At 35.3% G+C, this 27,020-nt stretch overlaps 1 protein-coding gene across 2 annotated transcripts in view; it reads left to right on the top strand.

The window, feature by feature from the left end:
* Window positions 1-694: 694 nt before the first annotated feature.
* Window positions 695-27,020, top strand: part of KLRG1 (killer cell lectin like receptor G1) — a 58,445-nt gene continuing 32,119 nt past the window's right edge. The window contains exons 1-5 of one of the 2 annotated variants that reach the window (XM_077169970.1): window positions 695-1,006; window positions 5,002-5,103; window positions 6,991-7,160; window positions 24,722-24,822; window positions 25,159-25,258. In XM_077169970.1, coding sequence (XP_077026085.1) covers window positions 925-1,006; window positions 5,002-5,103; window positions 6,991-7,160; window positions 24,722-24,822; window positions 25,159-25,258 — 555 coding nt within the window. In that variant the 5' untranslated portion in view covers window positions 695-924. The remainder of the gene's footprint in view (window positions 1,007-5,001; window positions 5,104-6,990; window positions 7,161-24,721; window positions 24,823-25,158; window positions 25,259-27,020) is intronic. The other variant, XM_077169971.1, reaches the window with a different exon arrangement.

Raw genomic sequence — 27,020 nt, forward strand, 5'->3', positions numbered from 1 at the left:
GGAAGCCCTGGGCTTATTTCCAGATATATATATATTTTTTATTATGCTCTCCTGCTTCCTCTTCTTTGTCCTCTCTTCTATCTCTCTGTACTTTGTCTTGGCGACTTTATATTTTTGCAGTTTCAATTTACTTTTTTACTGTTTTCCTTTCCTTAATTTTTCATTAACCTTTACCTACTAAAAATAAATTGCTAGCTCTTTGTATATATTTTAAAAATTTGTTCCCCTTTATAGTTATCTTTCCATATAACAATAAGGCAAAAAGCAGAGAAAACTTAATGGAATTTCTGACACTGTACCGGGTAAAGATTAGGACACAGTTGACAAAATATTTAGGGGAAGACAGGGATGTTTCATATTCACCAAATATATGTCTGGGCAATTGTCCATTTCTCCGCTGATTCCAGGTACATGCAGCTAACAGTCCATTTATTCGTCACTTATCACTACCCTAGAGGTCCAAGAAACAGTCAGTACCATTTGGTATAATCTGTTGTTTCAGAAGAAAACAAAACAGAGTAAAAAATCTGAGATAAATTCGTAGCTAGGAAGCAGTCTCATTTTCATTTCAATTTTCATAATCAAAATTCTGGATTCAAGAGCAATTTTCCCTTGCTCAATAGAATTTGGTGAGATGGGAAATCGATTTAATGAGCTTCTAGAGAGTATGGTAGGGACAAAAAAAAATCACAATTTAGAGAATTAATTTCTGTTGGCAGCCCCAGAAGTTGAATCATTTCCTGACAAATTACTTCTGCTTTTGTCATGCTGGATCAGAGAGGTGTCTATTTTTTCTTTTTTTAAATAAACCTTCAAGTTTCCTGCTAGCAGTTTAGAGATTGGCCTGCTTCTTCACTGATGCATGTCTCATCACACTTCTATAATTTTACTCTTTCAATTGAATCTGAAAGATATTAGGCGAAGATGACTGACAGTGCTGTTTATTCTGTACTAGAGTTGCCTGCTGTACCCCGAGCCCAGAATGACTCTAGACAACAGCAAAAAGGTGAGTCAATCAAGTTAGTGTAGGTATATGTATACTGAACATAGGGTAGGGATGAATGGGGAGAAAAACTTTGGAGTTGAGGGTGGCGAAAATTCAAGAATAACTTGAGGAAATTCTTTTGGCTTAGTTTGAAGTCCAGAGTTTGAATATGAAAATTAGGTCTCAGGTAAGTTCTTTTCTTAAGCTTCAATTCTATCATCCTATCTGTGAAATGGAAGGTAGGGCAATGCCATTTTTCTTTATTGTTCCCTAACTAAAGCAAGAATTTTGTTACAAGAACTTTATCTTTTTAGTCATGCTTGGAATGATGTTGGATCTGCTGCTTAAATGATAAGTATCTCTGGTTTTTTACCATGAAACAAGGAGAAGGATATCAATAATTTTGCTAGTGGGTGATTAAGATTTTGTCAGGAAAGAAACTTACTCACATATATAGATTTCCTCCATCCTCGCCCCTAGTATTGTACCAGAACGGCGATGGGGAGAAAGAAGTTATCAAGAATACTACAGAGAAGTAGTACCATGACTACTTTGGGGATTTGAAGATGGAAAAATCATTTTTACATGGATCCCTGAAATAACACTATGTAAGACAGACATATCATAGTGTAAATGCTCAGATTAATATTTGTTTTTATATCTTGGGCATAGACCCCCAGAATATATATCGTTAATCTCCAGATTCAAACAGACATTGTTGTATGTGGAAGTTCTATAATTTCCTTTTCTAAAAACTTTAAAGAACAAGATAGATAAAGGATTGAGCAGAGATTATGGAAAAGCAGAATAGATGAAATGCATTAGAAGGCTCCTTCCAACTCCAAGATTGTAATACTGTTAGTTGTAAAAATTAAATAATGTTGTTATTTGTAAAAATTAAAACCAGCAACAATAAAAAGCCAGGTAGCTACAAAAGTAGGACGGCATTAAAAGTTGTGAAATTTGTGGTTGATTTTCTAGTATACTTTTCAGTTAAGCTTTCCTTACTTACTGGCTAATTACCCTGAATATATTTTAGGTACTAATCTAGAAAACTTTGTCTTGGGAGATAGAAGGAGGGCCTCCCAAGATCAAATCTTACAACAGGTATTCATATACTCGGCTTTTCCATGAAGTAGATGTTCTGGGTAGGAAAATGTAAACTAATTTGGTATGCCAAGTGTTACCTACTCAATCTTCACTCTCTTAAAAATCTGTTAAATAGTCAAGGGCCTGCTTTTTTTCATATCCTCAACTACAACTAGGGACATTGCCTTTTTAAATCCAGTGTGAATAGCAGAAAGATTTATGAAGTTTATTGTACAAACATCTTAAGAAGACAAGGGAAGTGAAAATTATTGCCTCAGTTTCTACCACTGATAAACTATTTTCACATTCTCATTTACTTTTGGTTTTTATGCCTACATGATTATTTTATATATATATTTTTTCACATGGGTAGGCTCCGGGAATTGAACCTGGATCTCTGGCATGGCAGGTGAGAATTCTGCCACTGATGCCTACATGGTTTTGAATAATTAATGTATTTTTATTAATCATATACATTCTGTAATAATTTTTCATTTGCATAAACTTTTCTATTGTTGACATAGAGTCTTACTATTATAGTTTTTATTATTGCTTTGAAAGCATTGAAATCATTTGCCACATCTAAATAAAGTAGATTTATTTCTATTACTATAAATAATACAGCATTGGATATCTCTATCTGAATATATTTTTCCTTCTTTTGGATTGTCTGTGCTAATTGCCAAGGAACAGAAATATTAAGTCAAAAGGAATGTACATTTTATAGTAAAAGTTTAAGGTCATACAATTGGCAAGCTAGTGATAAGTTGGAACTTGCAAATAATAATTTTGATTTTTAGGCGTGTGGTTGATTTACATACAGCATATACTGCACATTCTTGTTTATTGCTAGAATGTTAATTTCTTCTAGGGTACTCTACTTGGGAATGAAAAAATAGATTAGGAGCTTTAAAAATAAATAATCCTAAAATTTTTTATGAGGGTATTTCATGTTCATTTTAGAAAATGTAAGAGAGAGAAAAAAAGAAGATAAACATCACTAATAATTCTATGACATGGAGATCTTCACGATCACTGTTTTGGTATATTTTTGCCTTTCTTGCAATTCTGACTCTACCACATGTATTCTACTAAGAGGCTTTTAATATATATATTTTTAAAATACTTTCTTATTTTGCTCAGTTGCTTGAGTGGGATCGTGGCTACAAAAACGCAATTTTTTATACCTTTTTTTTCCATTCAGCTTAATAGTGAGCCTTTCATTATTCTTTTAAGGTGCAAATGTATTTTTTTAATGTCACTAGAAACTTAGTGTTTTGGAATCATCAGTCCAAATATTTATCATGTAGAATTCTCTCTTTTACTGTTTTTTGTTACAGGTTTAAGGTCAGTACTTTATAAAGGCACTATGATTTCTCTTCTTTTAAGATGTTTTATAAATGTTTTATAGATACAGACAGATCTACAGGATACTTTATCTAAAAATTAAGCAGGAAAATGAGGGCCAAATAGGCAAAATTAATTTCTTAATTTTCTAATTGAAGATTCCTAAGTGAAGAAGGTATCAAAAGTAGAACTTAGATATCTGACTTCATAGATTTTGCTCTTTACACATGACTCCTACATTATCAGTCTATGAGACCGCTATGATTTTGAAATAAAAGTTTTGGAAAATATTTGCATTTTTCAAATGAAAAAGATAGCACTCCCAAATAATGGTTGAATGTCACACAAGTGTCCAATCCTTAAGCATGACATCAACTTAAGCATATTGGTGTTCTAATAGGGACAGTTTACAAAGCACTTCTGAGATCTGTAGGTCTTTTTTTTTTCATTTAAATTTTATTTAAATTTGAATAGGTAATACATTCATGTGGTTCAAAATTCAAAAGGTACAAAAGAAAATAAGGTAAAAAGTCTCCTCATATCTATGTCCTCAGAGACCCAACTCCTCTGTCCAGAGGCAAACACCATTATCAGATTCTTATTATGCTTTCAGAGATACTAGCATATATCTGTTTTGCAGTTTTCTTTCTCTAAACACAAATCTCTAAAATCATTCCATTTCAGCATAAAATATATGTCTTTTAAGAAGTGATGAATATGCAACTAAGTGATGATATTGTGAATTACTGATTATATATGTTGATGTTTTATTTGGTTTCTTAATTTTTTTATTAATAAATAAATTTAAAAAAAGATCAAGGTGATGAATACACAGCTATGTGATTATACTGTGAGCCATGTATGCCATGTATGGACTGTATGTTTGTGAATATTTGTCAATAAAAATACTTAAAAAATATATGTACGTCTTTATCCTTTTGTTTGAACTTGCATATTATTCTACTTTATGTACATGAGGTATCAAAATGTATTTATGGAGGCGGGCCACGGTGGCTCAGCAGGCAGAGTTCTCGCCTGCCATGCTGGAGACCTGGGTTTGATTCCCAGTGCCTGTCCATGCAAAAAAGAAGAAAAATGTATTTGTGGGCTGTTTATTGATAGACATTTAACATTGCATTTAATGTTTTCCCTCTCACATTTTGCTGCCACGAATAGCTTTATAAATATGACGTTTTGCATATGTAGAAAACAGTTCCTAAAGAGGAAATATTGATGGATTAAAGAGTAAATGCCTTTGCATTGTTCATAGGCTTTGCCAAATTGTCTTCCTAAGAGGTTGTATTCCTACCAGCAAAGCGTGAAACTGGGCTGTTCATAATTTCAAAGGGAAAAAACTTGTTTAACTTGATAAATATGGTATGGTTCCTGATAAAAGTCAGGGTAGTTACCCTAGTCCTGAGAACAAGTCCCTGACAGATCAGGCAAGTAATCTCTGGAGTCTGGATCTCACTTCCTACTGGATGAAACAACCTCCAGATCCCATATGTCCTCTCCTGACCTGTTCTTTACCCTCAACTTTTCTTCTGATGCAGGATTTTGTTTGGTTTCTGTTCTTGCAGCATCTCCCAGACCCTCTCTTTCTTGCCACGGGGTAATAGTTTTGGGACTTTTGACTGTAATTCTTGTGAGTTTGCTGCTATACCAACGGATTCTGTGCCAGGGTAAGTGCTAACTTAAACCAAACTTAAGCTTTGATTTTCTCCATTTTGTATTTTAAAAGCAATATAATATAACAGAAAATTTGAAAAATGAAAAATAATTCAAACAAAAGTGGCGCACCGCTCTTACACAACTATTTCTTGTTTTGGGTTATGGTCTCCTTGTCTTTGACCACATGCATGTACTTAAGTAGTTATTTTCTTAAAGAATTGCAATCAAATCCTCTAAAATCAGCCCTTTCCAGGCAATGTTTTTATCTTAAAGCAAAGCTATGTATAGTTCTTATAGTTTGCATTGATCCTAGTATGATTATATTGTATTTAAAAGTTTTATATTGTGTCAAACATTTTCCTGCTTGCTAACCATTTTTGTCATGATAAACTAAAAATTACAGTTATGCTAATGTGGTTTAATTTTTTGCCTAATGGATATATCATAATTTAATTAAACATATTCTGATTTAGTTAGTTTTGCCATTTAGGAAGATTTTACATTTTTTAGAGTTAACTCTTCTAAGTTTAGTTTTTCTAGCTTCTTAAATCTGCTGATCCAAAGGATTCAATTCACTGCTTCACAATCCAGAGTTTAATTTGGGTTTTCATTTCCTGGAGATTATTGTTAGTGTCAGGTTACACAGATTTTATTCATTCGTATTCTAAGGATTCAGCCCCAGGGCCTCTACCTCAGACCCAAGTCCAACCCTGACAGAAGGAGACCCCAAGGGAAGTTGGGAATTGCTGATGCAGGTTGGATAAGGTCACATCTTTGTCTAACTTTACATAAAAAGATTGTTTTTCCTACTTTTTGACTTGCATTTCTAGAATAGATATATGAGCTATTCAATAATTGTGTGTCTATAGATGTGTTTGCATTGTATAATTGTTCATTGTGGATTTATGCTAATGGTGAATTTATGAAATTGTGTTTCATTAAAGTGGAAAATCAGTAGAATTATAAAATCTTGGTTGAAATTACCTTGAAACTTCAGTTTCCTTTCATTTGTAAGATTATAAATGTTCCATGCCTTGCTTTATTTTCTTTTATTGTCATATCATGTACCTAAAACAAAATCTGCCATTTTAACCATTTGAGGTGTACAATTCAGTAGCATTAATTACATGTACAATGTTGTTTTCCCTTTCAATTGACAGAACTATAATCAAAGCATTTTAATGAGAATCTGTATTTCAAAGCAAGGAAGATTCTATCACTTTCTACTTCAGTATCTGATAAGGCTTCTCTGTCAGAAAATGTTTTTTTAATATCTAAAATAAATTCTTTTTGCTGAAGTGTAAGTCTTCTGTCCAATTCACATTGGCAATAGATGATTGCATCTGTGATAATAAAAAGGTAAAACCTTTCATTCTAGTTAAGTTTGCTTTTTCTAATTTCTTTCCTTTTCTTATGTACCACCATGAAGTATCAGATTGCAGCAGGGCAGTCTGAAAGAGTGCTCATTTTAAGCAACGTGCATTATGCGTTTAAACAGCTTATGCATTGAGCCGATGCAGACAGTACACCAGGATATATTCTGCAAATGTGTGTTATTTTATCTGACACTTATACATCACATGTGCATAAAGAACCCTAGCAAGAACAATGAACTATCTGTACAGTATTCAGCCAGATTGTGCTACATTTCCTTCCTTGCTCCTTTAGTCATAGTCACATCCTTGGTTAATAGTATATACGATAGTAGTGATGGAGTTGGACATTGTAAGGTGTTCGTTTTGAGACTACACATTGTTGCACATTTCTGTAAACCTTAACCCAAAATGTGTGTGTGTGTATTGGGGGATGGGGAGAAGGCAGGGAAGCATTCTGTCTCCTATTTCATTTCCAAGACTTATTGTCCAGAAAAATGAGAACCAGGTACTTTTCCTTTCTAGGCTCCAGCTACTCCACTTGTGCCAGCTGTCCCAGCTGCCCTGACTTCTGGATGAAGTATGGTGACCATTGTTACTACTTCTCAGTAGAGAAAAAAGACTGGAATTCTAGCCTGGAATTCTGTTTAGCTAAAGACGCACAACTCCTTATGTTTAGGGACAACCAGGAAATGGTAAGTTCAAGCATGTAGAAATGTAGTTGGTTTATTGTTGAATGCTGTTCAAATGATAACATGCATCCTCTTTTGAGTAACAAAGGAATCTGATTTGGAGGAGGTTGTGTATTCTTTCCTTTTCCTCTCCCTCTTTCTCCTCTTTCTTTCCCTTCTTTTTTCCTTATTCTACTCCTGCCTTCTTGCTCTTCCCCTACTTCTTACCCTTTCCCTACCTATCCCAACAACCCTCGGTAGAGGGTGTGTGTGTATGTGTGTGTGTGTGTGTGTGTTGGATGTGGAAGGATGGTGTGGATTACAGAAAGGAATTCAACCAGAAATATGGGTTTAAATGAAGAAAAACAGGTCCAGAAACATACAGGTCTAATAACAAGGAGGCAGCAAGTACCTGTACGACAGCCAGTAGGTCTGGGAGGAAGGGGTAGAGAGATATCACGGAGACAAAGAAACTGACTGTCGCAAAGGCTTAAATACCTTCCTTCTTTTTTATAATGTTTTCCCTTCATTAGACAGTGAGGGAAAGAGGGTGGACATGAGGAGAGAAGAAGTTGGGAAACTGTGTGCTTATGTAATCTTAAACTCCGTGCAGAGTGCAGCAGGTGGGGCTCTGTTTCTATAGGCTTGGAATAGAGCTCTATTTATTAATGCTAGAGCATCTCAAGGTGACACAGGAGTTGCCATCCTCAGCTAACCTGGTACCAAAATAAGACTAATTCATTGCTATATTTCACATATGCAGTAAGATAAATCCCAGTTTGGTTTTTAGTGCTAATATCATGCTGATTTTCATATTCAATATTGTTTTCTATTTTGGATTAAATCAACTCATGGAGAACAATTTATTAGGAATTCAACTGTATTAACATATCTTGGAGGAATCCAAATAACTCCAGAGCAGTTAAGGAGAACATATAGCCTCTAAATTTTTAACTTCCCCTTTTAAGAGGAGATTAAAGCATTGAGAGTCTTTGTTTTCTGCCAAGGGAATACTCATTCCTTTGGAATTCTGGATAAAATTTAAAATTTTCCTTTATGCCTTTCCTAAGCTAAATGGTAGAATGTGTTGAGGTCTATTTAATAGACATATGAAATCTTACTTTTATGGCTCTGGTAATAGTAACCTTGCTTACTGGACCTTATTATAGCAAATCCTATCCTTACTCTGATACAGCTGCTTTTGGAGACTCAGGCTGACTGAAGTCAATAGCAGAAGTAAGCTCAAAACCGAGCTGGGGAGATACTGATAAACCAATGCAACGAGTCATAATACGAGACACAGAAACTTTTTGTGTGGTTACTATAGATTACACAGAATGAAAATGAGAGATGAGGTGGTCTAGAAGGGAAAGGAATAAGGCACAGAATATTGAAGGATTGGGGATACTGCTGTTTCTGTGGGGTACTTAGAGGAAGGGAGGGGTGTTAGAGGGTCTAGATTTTGAAGGATTTTTCACTTCCTTTATTCCCTTTACTCTCCCTGGATCATGCCTCTACTGTTGACTAAGCTGAACAGAGATACTTTGGCTGCATTTCTAAAACTGGTTTATTTTCTCTTTTTGTCTCTTGGTTTAAGTCAGCACTGGAGAGGGTAAAATATCCTTGCTAGCTTTAATAGCAACTACAGATAACTTTTGTTTCTGATGTTGCTGTGGAATGATATTTGATTCTCTGGTCTAATTTTTTTTCTTGCAACTTTTGTCAAATTCTGCAGAACGAATTTTACATTTCTGATCTATTAACCCCCTTGCATTTCTGTTATTCTTCCTTTCTCAAGAAAAGATTTACATACTTTTTGAGGTGTATGTGATATTCCCAGTCTCATACTTGGGTCTGAGCAGCTAGCTATTAGTCTGAGAAACTACTAAAACTGAAGTTTTTCGAACTGGCATTCCGCTGATAGAATATTTCTTTTGAGAAATAAGGTTGCTCTTTGTCAGAGGCTGCAAGAGTACAAGACGTACCCATCTCATGCCGTTAGATAGTCATGTTTCAGTAAGAGACGTAAATATCATCAGATATAATTGATCTTAGGTCAATTTTAGCAATGTATTTTTATAATAAAAACTACAATGTATTGGGTACCTACTGTGTGCTTAATGTTTTGTATTATTCTTACTCCTCTCAGCAATGCAACAAAGTGAGTTCATCATCTCTATTTTATTGACGAATAAATAGAATTCAGGAATTCATGGACATGTCCCAGATTATAGGTTTTAAATTCCACATCAGCCCACCTTGAAAATCATTTATAGAAATTTTACATTTGATAGCTCCCTGAATGCATCTTGTACACTTTGAAAACTAAGATAACTTTTTCCTATTAATTGTCTGCTGTGCCTTTTTTTTCTATGCATGTTTAAAAATTATTTGAATTTGAAATACAGAATGTGCATTATCTGACACTTTAGATTTGGATATACTTAAAATAACAAGATGCTCACTAATTATCCCTTTTTCTGTGGACTTCGAGTAAAAATGATTCTCGTGAGAGAAAATAACAAAATTGAAATTTAATTGCTCAGTTGTTTCCTCAGTTTTCTGTTAACATTTAGCATCTGTCTTTCTTGTTCTTGCTCTTGATTCAAACTTGATTTTTCTTGTCCCTTTTTCACAGGCTCATTTTAGTTTGGATATTAATACTTGTTATGGTTATTGGTGTGTTGTTTTAATACATAAACTCACTAGAGAGTTTTCCACGGAACTACCTTGGTTTCTTTACTACCTTGGTTTCTTTAAGTCTGTTCTGAGACTTCTCATCCCTATGCCATCTATCTTCCTCATTAGTATCATTTGAGAGTGTATTATTAGAAATATGTTTGGCAAACTCTCATTCTCCTTTAACAATCTTCCCTATTACAGTCTGTGACCTTTGGATTGTTTTTTAAAAAAATCACAGAGCTTTTAATATTGGCTTTTCTTACATTTAAAGTATACATATAATCATTTCCAAGGGCTCTTTCTTTGACTATTGCAGTGTAAATACTGTGACAACATGGTCACTGTCCCCCATATTTTTCTGTAGAGTATGTTCTTTTGACAGTCCTGAGTTTATTTTTACTACATTACTTATTAACAATGTGGCTTTCACACTTTTCTTAACCTCTTTGGCCCTCAATTTGTTCATATATAAAGTGGAGACAAAACTTTCCATAATTGTGATGAATATTCAATGAAAAACTTTTGTGAAAACTCCTTGCACATAGTAGAAGTTACTAAGTTTTAATTTTTCTCCTCTTCTACTTCAACTAATTCTCTTTGCTGTTCAGTATAAAGCCCAGAATCAAAATAACTTTCATTTTGCTCTTCAGTCTTTCAAGACATGAAATTTTGGAAAAATATATATCACAAATAAATTGACTAGTAGAACTGAGTGTATCATTTATAGGGAAACCTGTGAGAAGTGTCAGAGAATTGAAAGAAATGACTGAAAGTACAAGGTAAATGGTAGAAGAATTGCTTTACTGGGGAGATCTTTTTTTTACCCTGGAGATCTTTATAGATTAGTAATATCTGTGTTTTTTTGTCACCCTTCCTTCACAATCAGATCAAGCAGCCAGTATGAACTTCACACCAAGGTGTGGTAAACTAGGGTATCTCTCTCTTTTAAAAAAGAAGCAAATGGTTTATAGAGCAAGCCTTTTTAACTTTTAGTTCTGTACATTTATGCAATTTATAGAGAAAATTCTTAATATTAAACTCTGATAGTTTGTAGTCTGTCAAATTTTTCTTTGTAATCGCTTTTAATTTTTAAAATTTTAATATTTTTATTGAGAAATCTCCATGGACATACAGTCCATCTAAGTATATAATCAATAACCCACAATATCATCACATAGTTGTATATTCATTACCATGATCATTTTTAGAACATTTACATCACTCTGGAAAAAGAAATAAAAAGAAAAAAGAAAAAACCCATACATCCCATACCCCTTACCCCTCCCTTTCATTGACCACTAGTATTGCAATCTACCTAATTCTTTTTACCCCTTAACCAACCCCCCAATTATTCATTTATTTTTTCTCTTTATTTTTTTTACTCACCTGCCCATACCCTGGATAAAGGGAGCATCACCACAAGGTTTTTGCAATCATGTGGTCATATTGTAAAACCTATATAGATAAACAGTTGTCTTCAAGAATCAAGGCTACCGGACTACAGTTCAACAGTGCCATTCCAATATACCACAAACTGAAAAAGGATATCTGTATTATGCATAAGAATAACTTCTAGAATAACTGCTCAACTCTGTTTGAAAGCTCTCAGCCATGAAACTTTATTTTGTTTCATTTCTCTCTTCCTCCTTTTGGTCAAGAAGGCTTTCTTAATCCTGTGATGCCAGGTCCTAGCTCATTCCTAAGAGTAATGTCCCACATTGCTAAGGAGATTTACACCCCTGGGAGTCATGTCCCATGTAGGGGTGAGTTCACCTTTTGAGTTGGCTTAGAGAGAGAGGCCACATCTGAGCAACAAAAGAAGTTCTCTGGAGTGACTCTTAGGCATAGCTGAAAGTAGGCTTAGCTTCTCCTTTGCAGGAAAAGTTTCATAAGGGTGAGTCCCAAGATCATGTAATCTCTTAATGTGTCTGCATAATTTCATATGATTGGGAATCAATGTGTGTGTGTTACAGGATATCTGAAAAGTGTGGAAACATAGGATAAGCTTATTTCTAAAAAGTATATTACTTTCATTTTTAAGTAATATGCTCAATGTTTTTTTATTCAAACCCAGACACCTTTTCAGGTACTTGTAAACTTAAAGCCATGGATCTAATTGCTAATCTGAAAAAAGTATAATAAATATATTTTCTCTTGGATTTTTAGACTTTATGGATGTTTTATTTTGTACTTTTCTCAGATTAATATTTACACCCATTGCTTTAAATAAGTCACTTGAAAAGGTGTCTGTAGATTGAAGAAAAACATATTAATGATATTATTTGAAAATATAGTAGACATTCTGTTTGAAAATATGTTTATCCTATGTTCCTTGACTTTTTTGGCATCTTGTATTTTGTGCTCTGTTTTTATCATGCAGCATTATTTTATTCCAGTTTTTCTAAGCATTGAATTATAAGCAAATTATTTTAGGTATTTATTTTTAAAAATTCTGTATTATTCCATTACTGCTTAACTGTTTTCATATTCTTAGGCAAAATTTCACTTATTTTCATTTTTATGTAGCTATCATCATATTTATATAACTTAGTTTTCTTTGGGGTCATTCCTTTATGATCTATTTCTAAAATTTATTTAGCCAGTCAGAAGATACGACTAGCTTAGTAGCTTCAATAATATTGTTATTTGCTCTCCATATGGATCAAAGTTACTTCACTATAGAACATGTTATTTTGCCTTAATAATATTTAAATTTTAATTTTAAAGATTACTTGCAACGACTTATGGGGGTGTGTATGTAAGGCATAAATGTTGACTAATAAGGAAGGACCTTACTTCATCTGTTTGGGTTCTGTCTTTACCATGGTTTTAGGTTTTGCATTTTTCTCTCTAAAATGCAATCAAACATTACAAATAAAGTAATATAACACCTCAAGTGCATTAGTCCACATTTTCTCTGTCCTTCCTAACTTAGGAGTTACCCAAATCTGTCCTTCCTAACTCAGGTGTTACCCAATAATTGTGCAAGATTCACTCTTACATGTTGAAGATACACCGGTATAAAAAGAAGTGAATAGATGTAACAGAAGACTTTCAAGTGAAAGTGACATAGTAAAATTTCAGTATTCAACCTTACCAGTGAGAAGTCATAAACTCATCTAATTAGTGATTTAGAATGGTATGGGTTTTTAAAAAATATTTTTATTGATAAAAGAACATACAAATATATAAACATTGTGTACAATCAATGGCTCACATATCATCACATAGTTGTGTATTCATCACTATGATCCTTTCTTAGAACATTTGCATCATTCAGCAAAAGAAAGAAAAAAGAAAAAACTCATAGGTACTATACCCCTTACCCCTCCCTTTCACTGACCACTAGTATTTCCATATACCCAGTTTATTATAACCTTTGTTTCCCCTATTATTTGTTTATTTTTTATCCATATTTTTTACTCCTCTGTCTATACACTAGTTAAAAGGAGCATCAGACACAAGGTTTTCACAATCATACAGTCACATTTTATAAAAGCTGTATCATCATGCAATCATCTTCAAAAAACAAGGCTACTGAAACACAGCTCTACAGTTTCAGGTACTTCCCTCTAGCCCCTCCAATACATCATAAACTAAAAAGGGGATATCTATATAATGCATAAGAAAACCCTCCAGGATAACCTCTTAACTCTGTTTGAAATCTCTCAGTCACTGACACTTTATTTTTTCTCATTTATCTCTTCCCCCATTTGGTCAAGAAGGTTTTCTCAATCACTTGCTGCCAGGTCCTGTCTCATCCTGGGATTTCTGTACATGTTGCCAGGGAGATTTATATTCTTGGGAGTCATGTCCCACATATAGAGGGGGAGGGCAGTGACTTCACTTGCCATATTGGCTTAGAGAGAGAGAGGCTACATCTGAGCAATAAAAGAGGTTTTCTGGGGTGACTCTTAGGCCTAATTTTAAGTAGGTTCAGCCTATCCTTTGCAGGAATAAGTTCCATAGGGGAGAACCACAAGATCAAGGACTTGGCCTATTGATTTGGTTGTTCCCTCTGCTTGCAAGAATATCAGAAGTTTTCCAAATGGGAAAGTTGACTATTTCCCTCTTTCTCCCCAATCCCCCAAGGGGACTTTGCAAATACTTCTTTATTCACTGTGCAAATCACTCTGGGATTTATTGGGGTATCACACTAACCTGGACAAACCAACAAAATCTCATTCTCTATTCAAGATCCCATGTACTTATGGCATTCAGTTGAATTGACCAAATTAGGAAATGCACTACACAAAACTTAAATTTTGCACCAAATGAACATCTCCTCCTTTAGTCTCACACAGAAGTTGAAGTTTTGAAATATGGACGATATCGTCCTTTACTTAGTCTTCTGATATACCGTAGTCCCATCCAGATTAGCTTCATTCATATCTCTACTCAGTATCTGATCACTTATTCAGTGTTTTAAACAGTTCCTTTATGGGGTATGTTAGGCATGGAGTTGTTAAAGGATTCCAGGAATCCTTTAACAACAAAAGTAGACAGCATGGGTTTATTGCTAGAGAGAAAGCAACAGAGTGAGAACAAGGGGAGAGAAGGCAGGTGGGAGCCAGTGAAACCTGCCAGTGAATGGAAAGGAAAAATGGCTCCAGCTCCCTTTCTGACAGTGTTGCGCGAAACCAGGGACAAGGCTGCAAGCCTCCAGAAATGTTACGCGGAAACAGAACAAACCAGGCTTCGAAGTTTCAGGAAGTAGATTTTATTGTCTGTGGCCATAGGACTCAGCTGAATGGCCTCTAAAAGTCTGAGCCCTGAACAAGAGGTTAACATCAGTTTTTACAGACAGGATGGCACGCTGAAGAGAAGGTAGATGATTGGCTGGTTTAAATCGGAAAGGGTGTGAAGAAGCAGATGAGCGGTTGTGGGGAGGGGACTTCTCAGGGACTTCTCTAATCCTGCTATTGACCATCCTTGGGATCTGGGAGATATTTCAAACAGGGAATGGCCCGAATAAACAGGAGCCTGCCTGCTGCAACAGGAAGTGGCTTTTAACAAACAGGGGATGTCTGCAACAACAGCTTGTGGTTTTAAAGGGGAAAAACACACCAAGAGGGGTGCAGAGTGATGTGGGGCTGCAGGCATTGCTGGGAGATATCGGATTGGTGCAGATCATGACTTTGTGCTCATGGTTATCTGGTCTGGCCTCTGGCAGGTGGGGCGTTGGCATGTCCATTCTTGTCTATCTTGCAGGCTCATCAGGTCCTGGTCAGAGAAGCTGCTGAGGGAGAGAAACTGAAGGGGCTCCCATGCCACAGAATTCATTTTGTATGTCAAGTTTATTTTCTGAAACCTGACAGAGTACTACTGACTTTCATAGCTTCAAAACTCTAACTCTGAGTCTCAGGTGTCACATAAATACCCAAAGTTTCAGGGAAGGACCATGTTATATGCAAACAGCTCAGTATCTCAGAATTTAGATTTAACAGTTACACCTCCTGAATATATGTGATTACGGTAAGAGCTTACAATCTAGGACCCTTTACAATAAGCCCCAATCTTATACTCCTGACTTTAGTTCATTGAATTTTTATTTTACAGTTAGTCCATATGATTGAGACATGATAAAATTTGTCTTTTAGTTCCTGACATTTCATTCAACATACAGCTCTTCAGGTTCATTTATCTAGTCGCATTCCTCACTACTACATTCCTTCTTGAGCTGCTCAATAGTCCATTGTATGTATACACCATAGTTTCCCCTTCCAAGATGTGGTGGTCTTTGTACCCTTAGACCACCCCCATTCATTGTGGATCACAAATACTGCCACCAGAACACCAGTGTGCAAATGTCCATTTGTGTCCACACACTCAGTTCTTCCAGGTATACACTGAGCCATGCAGTTTAAGGATCATATGGCAACCCTACCCCTAGCCTCCTGTGGAACCACCACACTGCCCTCCAAGGGGCTAGATCTCTCATTTCCCTCCCGACAGTGAATAGGTACAGCTCTCCATGTTTTCTCTAGCACTTGTTTCTCTCTGTTTTTTGTTCTACATATATAATCAGTAATTCTCAATATCATCACATAGTTGCATATTCATCATTTCTTAGAACATTTGCATCAATTCAGAAAAAGAAATAAAAAGACAACAGAAAAAGAAATAAAACGGTAGAGGAAAAGAACAATTATACATACCATACCCCTTACCCTGCTAATAACATGTGTTCTTAACTTCATTTCTCTAAGTTCATTTATTAATGTTAGCCCATATAGCAAGACCATACAGTATTTGTCCTTTTGTTTCTGGCTAATTTCACTCAGCATAACGTCCTCAAGTCCATCCACATTGCTACATGCTTCATCATTTTATTCTGTCTTACAGCTGCATAATATTCCATTGTATATATATATATACCACAGCTTGTTTAGCCACTTATCTGTTGATGGACACTTGGGCTGTTTCCATCTCTTGGCAATTGTAAATAATGCTGCTGTAAACATTGGTGTACAAATGTCCATTTGTGTCCTTGGATCTTGAGAGTAATAAGTGAGGACAGGATTTAGGTTTGTTAAGTGGAACATTATTTAATCCCAGTTAGACTCTAATTGAGGTCTTGAACTAATATTTATCCATTTCTGTTTGGGCCTCGACAGCCATGTAAAAATCTAGAGGCTAAGTATTCCAAGCAGAGGGAAAAGCTAGTACAAAGACCTTAAAACAAGAATACCTTGGTATGCTGGAATAGAAGAAGACTCACGTGGCTGGAACCCAGTAAGTGAGTAGTAATGGTTGGCAGAGGCTAAATCATGTAGGGACTTCTAGGATTTTAGATTTTATCCTGTGTGAAAAGGGAAACCATTGGAGGGCATTGATTAGAGACACTAATCTTGTTTATTACTAAAGAGGGAAAGCGTGACATAATATAAAAATTTAGCACTAGGAGAAAAAACTTGGACACTTATTAGGGAGCCTTGGGTAAACACTTTTTTATCTATAAAGATGTGGATAATAATCTGGAAATAATTCTAGAGAGTATCTCCACTGAATCCTCATAAGGAAACTGAGGCTCACACAGATTAAGTGATTTAATCTTAGCTAGGAATAGAGCTAGTGGTAGATTCCAGGCTTCTGGACTCTCAGTCTAGTATTTTTCTTGTTTTCCTAAATGCCACATTGTCTACTGGCATTTCAAAATGGAATGAGAAATGAATGCAAAGGAGTTTTGTAAGTTTAAGGTACTGTACAAATGTAAGAAATAATTATTCCAAGGATACCCTCCACTGAGAGAACAAAGCTATTACAGGAGGTAGATATTTGGGAGTAGAGTATCACTGAAGAAGTTGTACTGATTTTTCAAATGCTTCACCTAGGAGCCACCAGAATCGTGTGTCCTAGATAGAACTATGACTAAAATCCAATGAAGAGAAAAGAGATTATTCTGACCATGGGAAATAATACAAAAGACTCCTTCTACCTATCTTAACTTCATTACTAGGAGTATAAAGAGGCTTTTTGCCTCCCTTAACTTTAGAAGAGAAACTCTTTATTCATGCCAGTGAAGGGAATATAGATTAGGAGCTAAAATGAATTAGTACAGAGAGACAGAGTTAAGAGCAGAGTCCATATATTCTTACTATTCAGCAACCATCTTCCTAGAGTGCTATAAAAATTATGACATCAAAATGGGACATCTGGTGGTATCATTATAACTGTAGAGAGTTGAAATTTCACTGCTTTCTTACTATTATCTGAAGAAAAAAAAAGAATATTATATTCCAAAGCTGTTCAGTTACTTAAACTGTTACCAGAAAATGTTTAACTGAACTAAAATATAAGTTTACAGCAAAATTCGAAAGTTAAAACTTTTCTCTGAAAGTTTAAGATGCTAACAAATCTCTGATTTTCAAAAACTTCTAGAGGGAAAAAAATACATTAAGGAAATCCAGTAATACCTTGACATCTTAGGTCTCTCTCTTCCAGCAAAATTCCCAGGTTTAAGGACTCTGACCTGGGGTATAAAGAAAAACAAGATGTGGTGGTTTATTTATGTATCAGTGCCTGTTCTGGATAACATTGGAATATTCCCTGATGCAGAGATCCCAAAAAAGTAACTGATACTGAAATCTAATGTTATAAATATATCCTGAAGCTGTTATCTTGGCCTGTTTCACAGAAAAGAATGTACAGTTTCTTTCCTTGCTGAAAATCATGTTACTTGGTACAACTTAGGAGTCTCAGTGATTTCTTCAGGGCTAGTGAGAGTACAGTTTAAAGAGAGAGGTGGGTTGCAGAAAGATGAACTATCTCAGTATTTGGAAGATATGCTGAAGACTTGGGTTCTAGTCTATGTCTTACACTCAGTTACCATGAAATAATATATGTCACTGCCCCCCCCTTAGTGTTTTTTTATTGTGAAAAATAATATCTATACCAAAAAGCATTAAATTTCCAAGTACATTTTAACATGTAGTTATACAACAGATTTTAAAGTTTGGTATGGGTTATAATTCCATGATTTTTCATTTTTTCTTCTAGCTGCTACAAGATACTGGAGACCAAAAGATGTATCATTATATTGATACAACAATCATGTTCATTTGTTAAATCTTATCTTCTCTATTATACTCTTCCTTCTCTTTTTTGTGAAAAATAATATATATACAAAAAAACCCAATAAATTTCGAAATACATTGCCACAATTAGTTATAGAATAGATTAGGAGTTTGGTATGGGTTGTAATTCCACATTTTAGGTTTTTATTTCTAGCTGCTCTAAGGTACTGGAGAATAAAAGAAGTATCAATATACTGATTCAGCACTCATACTCATTTGTTAAACCTGACTTTCTCTGTATAACTCCACCATTACTTTTGATCTTTCTCCCTCTTTAGAGGAATTTGGGCTATGGCCATTCTAACTTTTTCATGTTGGAAGGAGCTGTCAATAATATAGGATTGGGGGATGAAACTAGTTGATGTTCTGGAAAGACTGGCCCCTCTGCATTTCAGGAGTTATCTTGTCCAGGGACCCATCTGTAGGTGGTAGGTTTCTGGAAAGTTACCCTAGTGCATGAAACCTTTGCATAATCTTATATAATGCCCTCGGTATTCTTTTGGATGGGCAGGAATAGTTTTGGTTGGGGGTTGGCAAGTTGTTATCTCTAAATACCAGGTTATACATATATAAAACAGCACCTCAAAATCCAGAAATAACAATTACCACTCGGACTAAATGTGACTGCTATAAGAACTTATACTGTAGGCCCCAGTTTTCTTATAAATATTTTCTAAATGAGATCATACATTATTTGCTCTTTTGTTTCTGGCTTATTTTGCCTCATTAAATGTCCCACATGTTCATTCACATCATTGCATGACTCAACTTTGTTCTTTTTTGTAGCAGCACACTATTTGATCATACGTACGCACATCGTTCACCAATCTACTTCTCAGTCAGTGTGTCTTTCAGCCACTTCATTTGATAGGCCTCATATATAATGTCCAAAATCAATAGTCATTCGATTTTAGATAATTTCATTGTTCCCAAGAGAAAAATAGCCAATTGTGTCAGTTCGAATCTGTTGTGAACCTCAGAAAAGCCAAATTCTTTAATCCTCATTCAGACATCTCAGTGGAAACCATCTAATGAAAAGTAACCACACACAATTGCATGGGTTGTATCTCCATGGAAACAAGCAAAAAGCTACCACCAGCAATACTGAATGGGTCATGAAACAAGAAGCCTGGAGAGAAAGCTAGCAGATGTCGCAGTGTTTGCCACGTGCTTTTCCAGTTGAGAGAAAAACCCTGAATGTCATAGGCCTTCTTGAACCAAGGTATCTTTCCCTGGATGCCTTAGATTGGACATTTCTGTAGGCTTGCTTTAATTTGGACATTTTCATAGCCTTTAGAACTGTAAACTTTCAGCTTAATAAATTATCCTTTTTAAAAGCCGTTCCATTTCTGGTATATCTCATTCCAGCAACTAGCAAACTAGAACACCAATAAACACACCCTCACCAAATAGAAAATCCAAACTTCCCCACTAACTCTTGTCCCTCCCCACATTATGTACCTTGGTATTGCTGCGGTACTGTTGATGTTTTCCTATTAAACATAGCCCATAGCATGCAATAGCATTTTCCCCCATACTCCAAAATTATCACTCTTTGTACAAGATTCATACCTTTGCAGTCATTCATGCAGGAATTTATTTATATTTGTAGTGTTAATTGGTGGGACATATGAGTCTATACAACCCCTTTCAATCATGCTCACCTTCATTGTGGTAATTGGTATAGACCTACTAGTGAACCACCTTTACTTCTATCTGTTCCCTTATAATTAAGTTCAGCCTCATTAGCTAACTGTTCACCAATCTCAGGCTTCTGTGTATCTCTCGGTCTCCTACATTCTGTATTGTAAGCCTCTAGTTTTACCTTTACCGTGGTCATAAAAGTGGAATCATACAGTATCTATCCTTTTGTGTCTGGCTTATTTCACTCAGCATTATGTCCTCAAGGCTCATCCATCTTGTCATGTGGTTCAGAACATCATTTCATTTTACATCTGCATAATACTCTATTTTATGTATACACCACATTTTGTTGATCCACTCATTTGTTGATGGGCATTGGGATTGCTTCCATCTTTTGTGATTGTGAATAGTGCTGCTATGAGCTTTGGTGTGCAAATGTCTGTTTGTGTCACTGCTTTTAGCTCTTCTGGGTATATGTTGAGTAGTGGTATTGCTGGGTCATAGGGGAACTCAATATTTACTTTCCTAAGAAACTGCCAAACTGTCTTCCATAACACCTGTACCATTATATATTCCCACCAACAGATCATAAGTGTCCCAGTTTCTCCACATACTCTCCAACATTTGTAGTTTTCTGTTTAATAGCAGCCATTCTTATAGTTATGAGGTGGTGTCTCATTATAGTCTTCCCCCCCCTTACTACTCCCTTTCATTATTCACTAGTATTTCAATCTACTCAATTTATTTTAACATTTGTTCCCCCTATTATTTATTTATCTTTAACCCATATTTTTTACTCATCTGCCAATATCATAGATAAAAGGAGCATCAGATACAAGGTCTTTGTGATCACTTAGTCACATTGCGAAAGCTCTATCATTAAACATTCATCTTCAAGAAAAATGGCTACTGGAGCATAGCTCTACAGTTTTGGGCAATTTCCTCTAGTCTCTCTAATACACCTTAAAGACATTGTATTCTTGATCTGCATTTCCCTTATAGGTAATGAGAATGAACATCTCTTCATGTGCTTTTTAGCCATCTGTATTTGCTCTTCAGAAAAGTGTCTATTCATATCTTTAACCCACTTTAAGATTGGGTTGCTTGTTCTTTGTTGTTGAATTGTATGATTTCTTTATGTATATAGGATATCAAACCTTTATCTATTGTGTGATTTCCAATATTTTCTCCCACTGAGTTTTCACCTTTATGACAGATTGTTTTTGAGGTGCAAAAGCATTTGATTTTGAGGAGTTCCCTTTTATCTAGTTTTGTTGTTGTTGTTGTTGCTTGTGCTTTGGGTGTTAAGTTTAGGAAGCGACCTCCTATTACTAGGTCTTGAAGATGTTTCCCTACATTTTCTTCTAGGAGCTTTATGGTACTGGGTCTTATATTTAGGTGTTTGATCCATTTTGAGCTAATTTTTGTATAGGGTGTATGGCCAGGGTCCTCTTTCATTCTTTTGTCTATCGATATCCAATTCTCTCCTGCCCATTTATTAAAAGACTATTTTGTCCCAGTTCAGTGCATTGGGGGGCCTTGCCGAACAGATGACCATAGATTTGGTGGTTTATTTCTGACCTCTTGATTCGATTCCCATTGGTCAGTATTTCTGTCTTTGTGCCAGTACCATGTTGTTTTGACCACTGTGGCTTTATAACAAGTTTTAAAATCAGGAAATTTTAATCCTTCCACTTTGTTCTTCTTTTGTAGAATGCTTTTAGCTATTCGGGGTCTCTTTCTCTTCCACATGAATTTGGTAAATAGTTTTTCCAAGTCTTCAAAGTAAGTTGTTGGAATTTTGATTGGTACTGCATTGAATCAGTAGATCAATTTGGGTAGAATTGACATCTTATCTATATTTAACCTTCCTATCCATGGGCAGGGAATGTGTTTCCACCTATTTAGATCTTCTTTGATTTCTTTTAGCAATGTTATGTAGTTTTTTGTGTACAAGTCCTTTACACCCCTAGTTAAGTTCATTTCTAGATATTTGATTCTTTTAGTTGCTATTTTGAATGGAATTTTTTCCTTAATTGACTCTCAGGTCATTGCTTGTGTATAGAAACATTACTGATTTTTGCACATGAAATTATATCCTGCCACCTTGCCAAATTTGTTTGTTAGCTCAAGTAACTTTGTTATAGATTTCACAGGATCTTCCAAGTATAGTATCATGTTATCTGCAAATAGTGAAAGTTTTACTTCTTCTTTTCCAATTTGTCCTGCCTGATTGCTCTAGCTAGAATTTCCAATACAATGTTGAATAATGTCATGACAGGGGGTATCCTTGTCTTGATCCTGATCTTAGGGGGATAGCTTTCAGTCTGTCTCCATTGAGTGCAATAGTGGCTATGTGTTTTTCATATATGCCCTTTATCATATTGAGGAAGTTACTTTTGATTCCTACCTTTTGAAGTGTTTTTATCAGAAAAGGTTGTTGCATTTTGTTGGATGCTTTTTCAGCATCAATCAAGATGATCATGTGATTTTTCCCTTTCATTTTGTTAATGTGCTGTATTATTTTAATTGATTTTCTTGTGTTGCACCATCCTTGCATTCCTGGTGTAAATCCCACTTGGTCATGGTGTATAAGACTTTTAATATGTGGTTGGATTCAATTTGTTAGTATTTTGCTGAGAATTTTTACATCTATGTTCATTTGGGAGATTAGCCTATAGTTTCCATTTCTGTAGTATTTTTACCTAGTTTTGGTATTAAAGTGATGTTACTTCATAAAATGAGTTAGGTAGTGTTCCTTTTTCCTCAATTTTTTGGAAAAGTTTGAGCATGATTGGTGTTAGTTCTATTTGGAATGTTTAATAAAATTCCCCTGTGAAGCCATCTGGCCCTGGGCTTTTCTTTGTAGGAAGATTTTTGATGACTGATTGAATCTCTTGTGGTTGGTTTGTTGAGATCTTCTATTTCTTCTTGAATCAACTTGTTCATGTATTTCCAGGAATTTGTCCATTTCATTTAAGTTGTCTAATTTGTTGGTATAGTTGTTTATTGTATCCTCTTATGGTTTTTTTTTTAATTTCTTCAGGGTCTTGGGTAATGACCTCCTTCTCATTTCTTACTTTGTTTATTTGCATTCTCTCTCTCTTTTTCTTTGTTAGTCTTGCTAGTCGCACATTGATTTTAGTGATTTTCTCAAAGAACCAACTCTTTTTTTAATTGAGTCTTTCTATTCTTTTGTTCTCCCATTCTTTTAACTCTGCTTTACTCTTTGTTATTTCTCTTCTACTATTTGCTTTAGGGTTAGTTTGCTGTTCTTTCTCGAGTTCATCCACGTGAGCAGTTAGGTCCTCAATTTTTGCTCTTTCTTGTCACTACCCTTTTTAAACTTCCTGCAAAGGAGAGAAATTTACAGAGGGATGAAAACGTAAAAACTAGTTCATCAAATTTGAAAATGTGATGCTATATATGATGGCTGCAGCCAGACAAAATGGCCAATATTCTCATATCATTAATGCAGGAAGGAAGCTTGAGACAAATATAGAATACATATGATCCTGGGACCAAGGTATGATCTTTTTCTTTAACATATTCAGATACAACTCAATCCAAAGAAAACTGGCTCAACCCAACCAATCAACCAAGCAAAACCACAAAGAAACAAGCTCCCTGGGAACAAAATTGAAGAAGAAATAGAGAAACAATATAAGTGCTTTCCATTTTATTCTACAAGGGGTTTGTCATGACTTCAAGGAATTAAAATAAGAAGTAGAGAAAAGAGAGGAAGCCAAATAATTATTTGATTAATTATAAACATAGTATTTTCTGGGCACACAAAGACATCAGTTATCAGTGTATATGAATGCTACTATGATGATATCTAAGACAAATATGAATACCTTTGAATAGACATTCATACTCTAAACATACAAATATTGTCTTTCATTTTATGTGTAACCATTTTCTGTTAGTCTTTTTGTCTTCAGACTTAAAAGTTTATCTTTCTTGTTTATGAACAAACTTAATACTTGTCAACATTACCATCAAGTTGAAAATTTAATATCCTATTCAACATTACAATGAAAATTTCATCCTTTTGAAATAAACTCCTTCCTTTGAATACCAGAGCATACAAAACAAAGAATATTTTACCTTTATCCTAGTGGGTAACATGGGACAAATAAAGGGTAATGTGAACTTAATATTTTCTTAAAGTGGTTCCCTTCAGTACTACGTCTGTTATTTTTTTTTCTTGTCAGATGCAAAATTGTTTAGGAATTTGAAAATGGTAGTTTAGTAGAAAAAACAAAGCATATCGCAATAGCTCAATCCTAATCTATATATTTAGTGATGATGAGAAAGATGACTGCTTTCTCAGCAGTGTTTAGCTTCTTTATTTTAAAATGATCTGAATATCAATCACGTGCTCCATCGAATCATGGAGGAAGTTGGGATGGAAAAAAGAGATATAATTTTATCTATCAAGTCATAAGCATGCAATTATAGACAAAAAGTTCAATTCTAGGAAATTGCTTTACTCTGTAATCAACAGCTCTCTAGAATTAGGAATTAAAAGAGGAATTAGTTATTTGTAGTGGGAGGTGATAAGGGAAGATATGAAGAATAATTATTTGACCATAATGCTGGGACTCTTCTTTGGTTTGCTGCATCTCTCTTAGCTTTTCGCTTTATTTTGTTTTTCATCATCTTCTATCTCTCCCTTAGAGTCTGTGCCAAGATTTTCTCAGTAATGACTTTTACTGGATTGGCCTAAGGAATAATTCTGGTTGGAGGTGGGAAGATGGATCAGCCTTAAACTTCACAAGGTAAGAGGCTTCAAAGGAGAGCAAAAAAAGAGAGGAAAAGAGGAAGGAAATGATATATCTGGGGAAATATATCAAGGTTAGCAGAGGGAGAGGAAAGAGAAAGGTGAGAAGGACAGGAATTATGGAGCAAGGAAGAGAATGAAAAGTGGTTAAGGGTGGGAAAAGGATGGCATTTTAGAGAGAGGCTAATGAGCAGTTCTTATTCTACTATTTCAGGAGCTGAGAAAAGTAGGGTCCTGAAGAAGGAGAACATTTTCCAAGTTTATGCCTTCATGCCTTTTAAATTCTTCACCCTCCATGTCACCTTAAGCAATGAACTTTTCTGGTTTCTTATAGGATTGTTTCTAACAGCTTGGTACAGATGTGTGGGGCCATCAACAAAGAGGGTCTCCATGCCTCTAGCTGTGAAGTTTCTTTACAATGGATCTGTGAGAAGGTCAGACTTTGATGGATAGTTACTCTTCCTGATCCTCGAACCCATCATATAGCTCCCTAAAAGGGGGAGTGGGCCACTGAGTGTTGGGACAGCCCTGAGAACATATGAATTCAGAATCTTCCGTGATACGGTATTAGATGTAAGATTAATGCAGCCTCCCAGGAATTGATGCTTTACTGCTGGATTCTCTTTGAGATTATTTAGATATTATGTTAATGATTTAAAGGCAATATCTAGGCAAACTTGTGAAATAAGTAAAGTTTGTTTTTAATATTTCTCAGTCCAGCAATTGATGCTCCCTCCCTCATCCCCAACATTTCTGTCAAAATGTTCCTTTTCTATGTTATGATCTCAAGTGATTTGATGGAATCTATTCAAATATATACTATCACTAATGTTCTCGATGGTTTTCTTCTCCTAGATAATTTTAATTCATACAGTAGCCCTTTGCAGAGAAGCCTTTTCTCTAAAGAATAATGCTAATGGTGAGAATATAAACTGTGGGAAGTGAATGAGGGCAAGGAAATGCTTTCTTATTCTCTGCTTTTTGCATTATAGAGACCTGGCCTTGACTGGATTTGGTTTTTCTGAGTTTGCATAATTAAGGTTGAATAAACCAATGTGTGAGCACATTTTTCCTGTGTTGTAAATGTGTGATTTGCATATTAATTCTACCACAGTGGTCCATTTTTGTAAGGCATTTTCATAGAGGAAATTTTACAGAAGCCCTTTACACGGTTGGGTCCCTGTTTAAGATTGAATCATATCCTCCATGAAAGGCATGTTCACGTCCCATCCCCAGGTCCTGTGGGTGAACCCATTTGTAAATAGGGCCTTGAGGATGCTATTAGTTAAGGTGTGCCCAAACTTAGTGAGGTGGGGCCTTAATCCAATACGGTTGAAGTCGTTATAAGCAAAGGAAATTGGACACAGAAGGAGAAAGCCAGAGGGAGCAGCCAAAAGTGGGAAGTCAGTGGAATCTGGAAGGGAAAGAAAACACTGTCATGTGCATTACCATGTGCCAGAAAAGCCAAGGAACCCAAAGATTGCTGACCAGCCAGAAGATACTGACCTGAAAGGAAGCAAGGTTTCTAGCCTCTGAGCCAATACATTTGTATTGTCAAACCATTTATTTTATCTTATTTGTTTTAGCAGCCTAGAAACTAAAACAATCCTCAAATTATTTTAGGCACTGTTACCTCAAAAATGAGAATGACTATATTATTTCTTCTTACTAGTGTTTCGACACAGGCTCTAGTAGGTAGTAATGGAGGGGGCAATCATGTAATGCTGATGATACCAGATTGTAATCTGTTTGTCTTTCTCTTTCATAGTTCTTTTAGGCTATGGACTTGATCATATCCACCACTGTATCTCAAAGCATCTATGTTAGTGCTTGCATTCAATGAATATTAGATAAATGAACAAATGATTAAAAATAAGAACCTTTATTCTTATTCTAGTTGTTTTAGTTAGCTTAAATTGGTTGGAGGGATTAAAGGCAAGAAAGTTAGTATATCTTAATCTTCCCTAACCTACCTTTATGACCACTTAGTAACTGATTCTAAAAAGACCAAGGACCATATTAATCTGTATGTAATGCTTATATAGAAGAAAGTAGGGGAAACATGTTCTCATTCTCTATCATCTTTTGCCTACGGTTCTGTAGTAAAATATTCTCATGTTGGAGTGGGAGGGTTGAGGTTGTCCCTTCGTTATGATCGATACTGACTCCCAGCAGGTTAAATATGTAATGATAGTG

The sequence above is a fragment of the Tamandua tetradactyla genome, chromosome 7 (genome assembly GCF_023851605.1).
Source record: "Tamandua tetradactyla isolate mTamTet1 chromosome 7, mTamTet1.pri, whole genome shotgun sequence".
Lineage (NCBI taxonomy): Eukaryota > Metazoa > Chordata > Mammalia > Pilosa > Myrmecophagidae > Tamandua > Tamandua tetradactyla.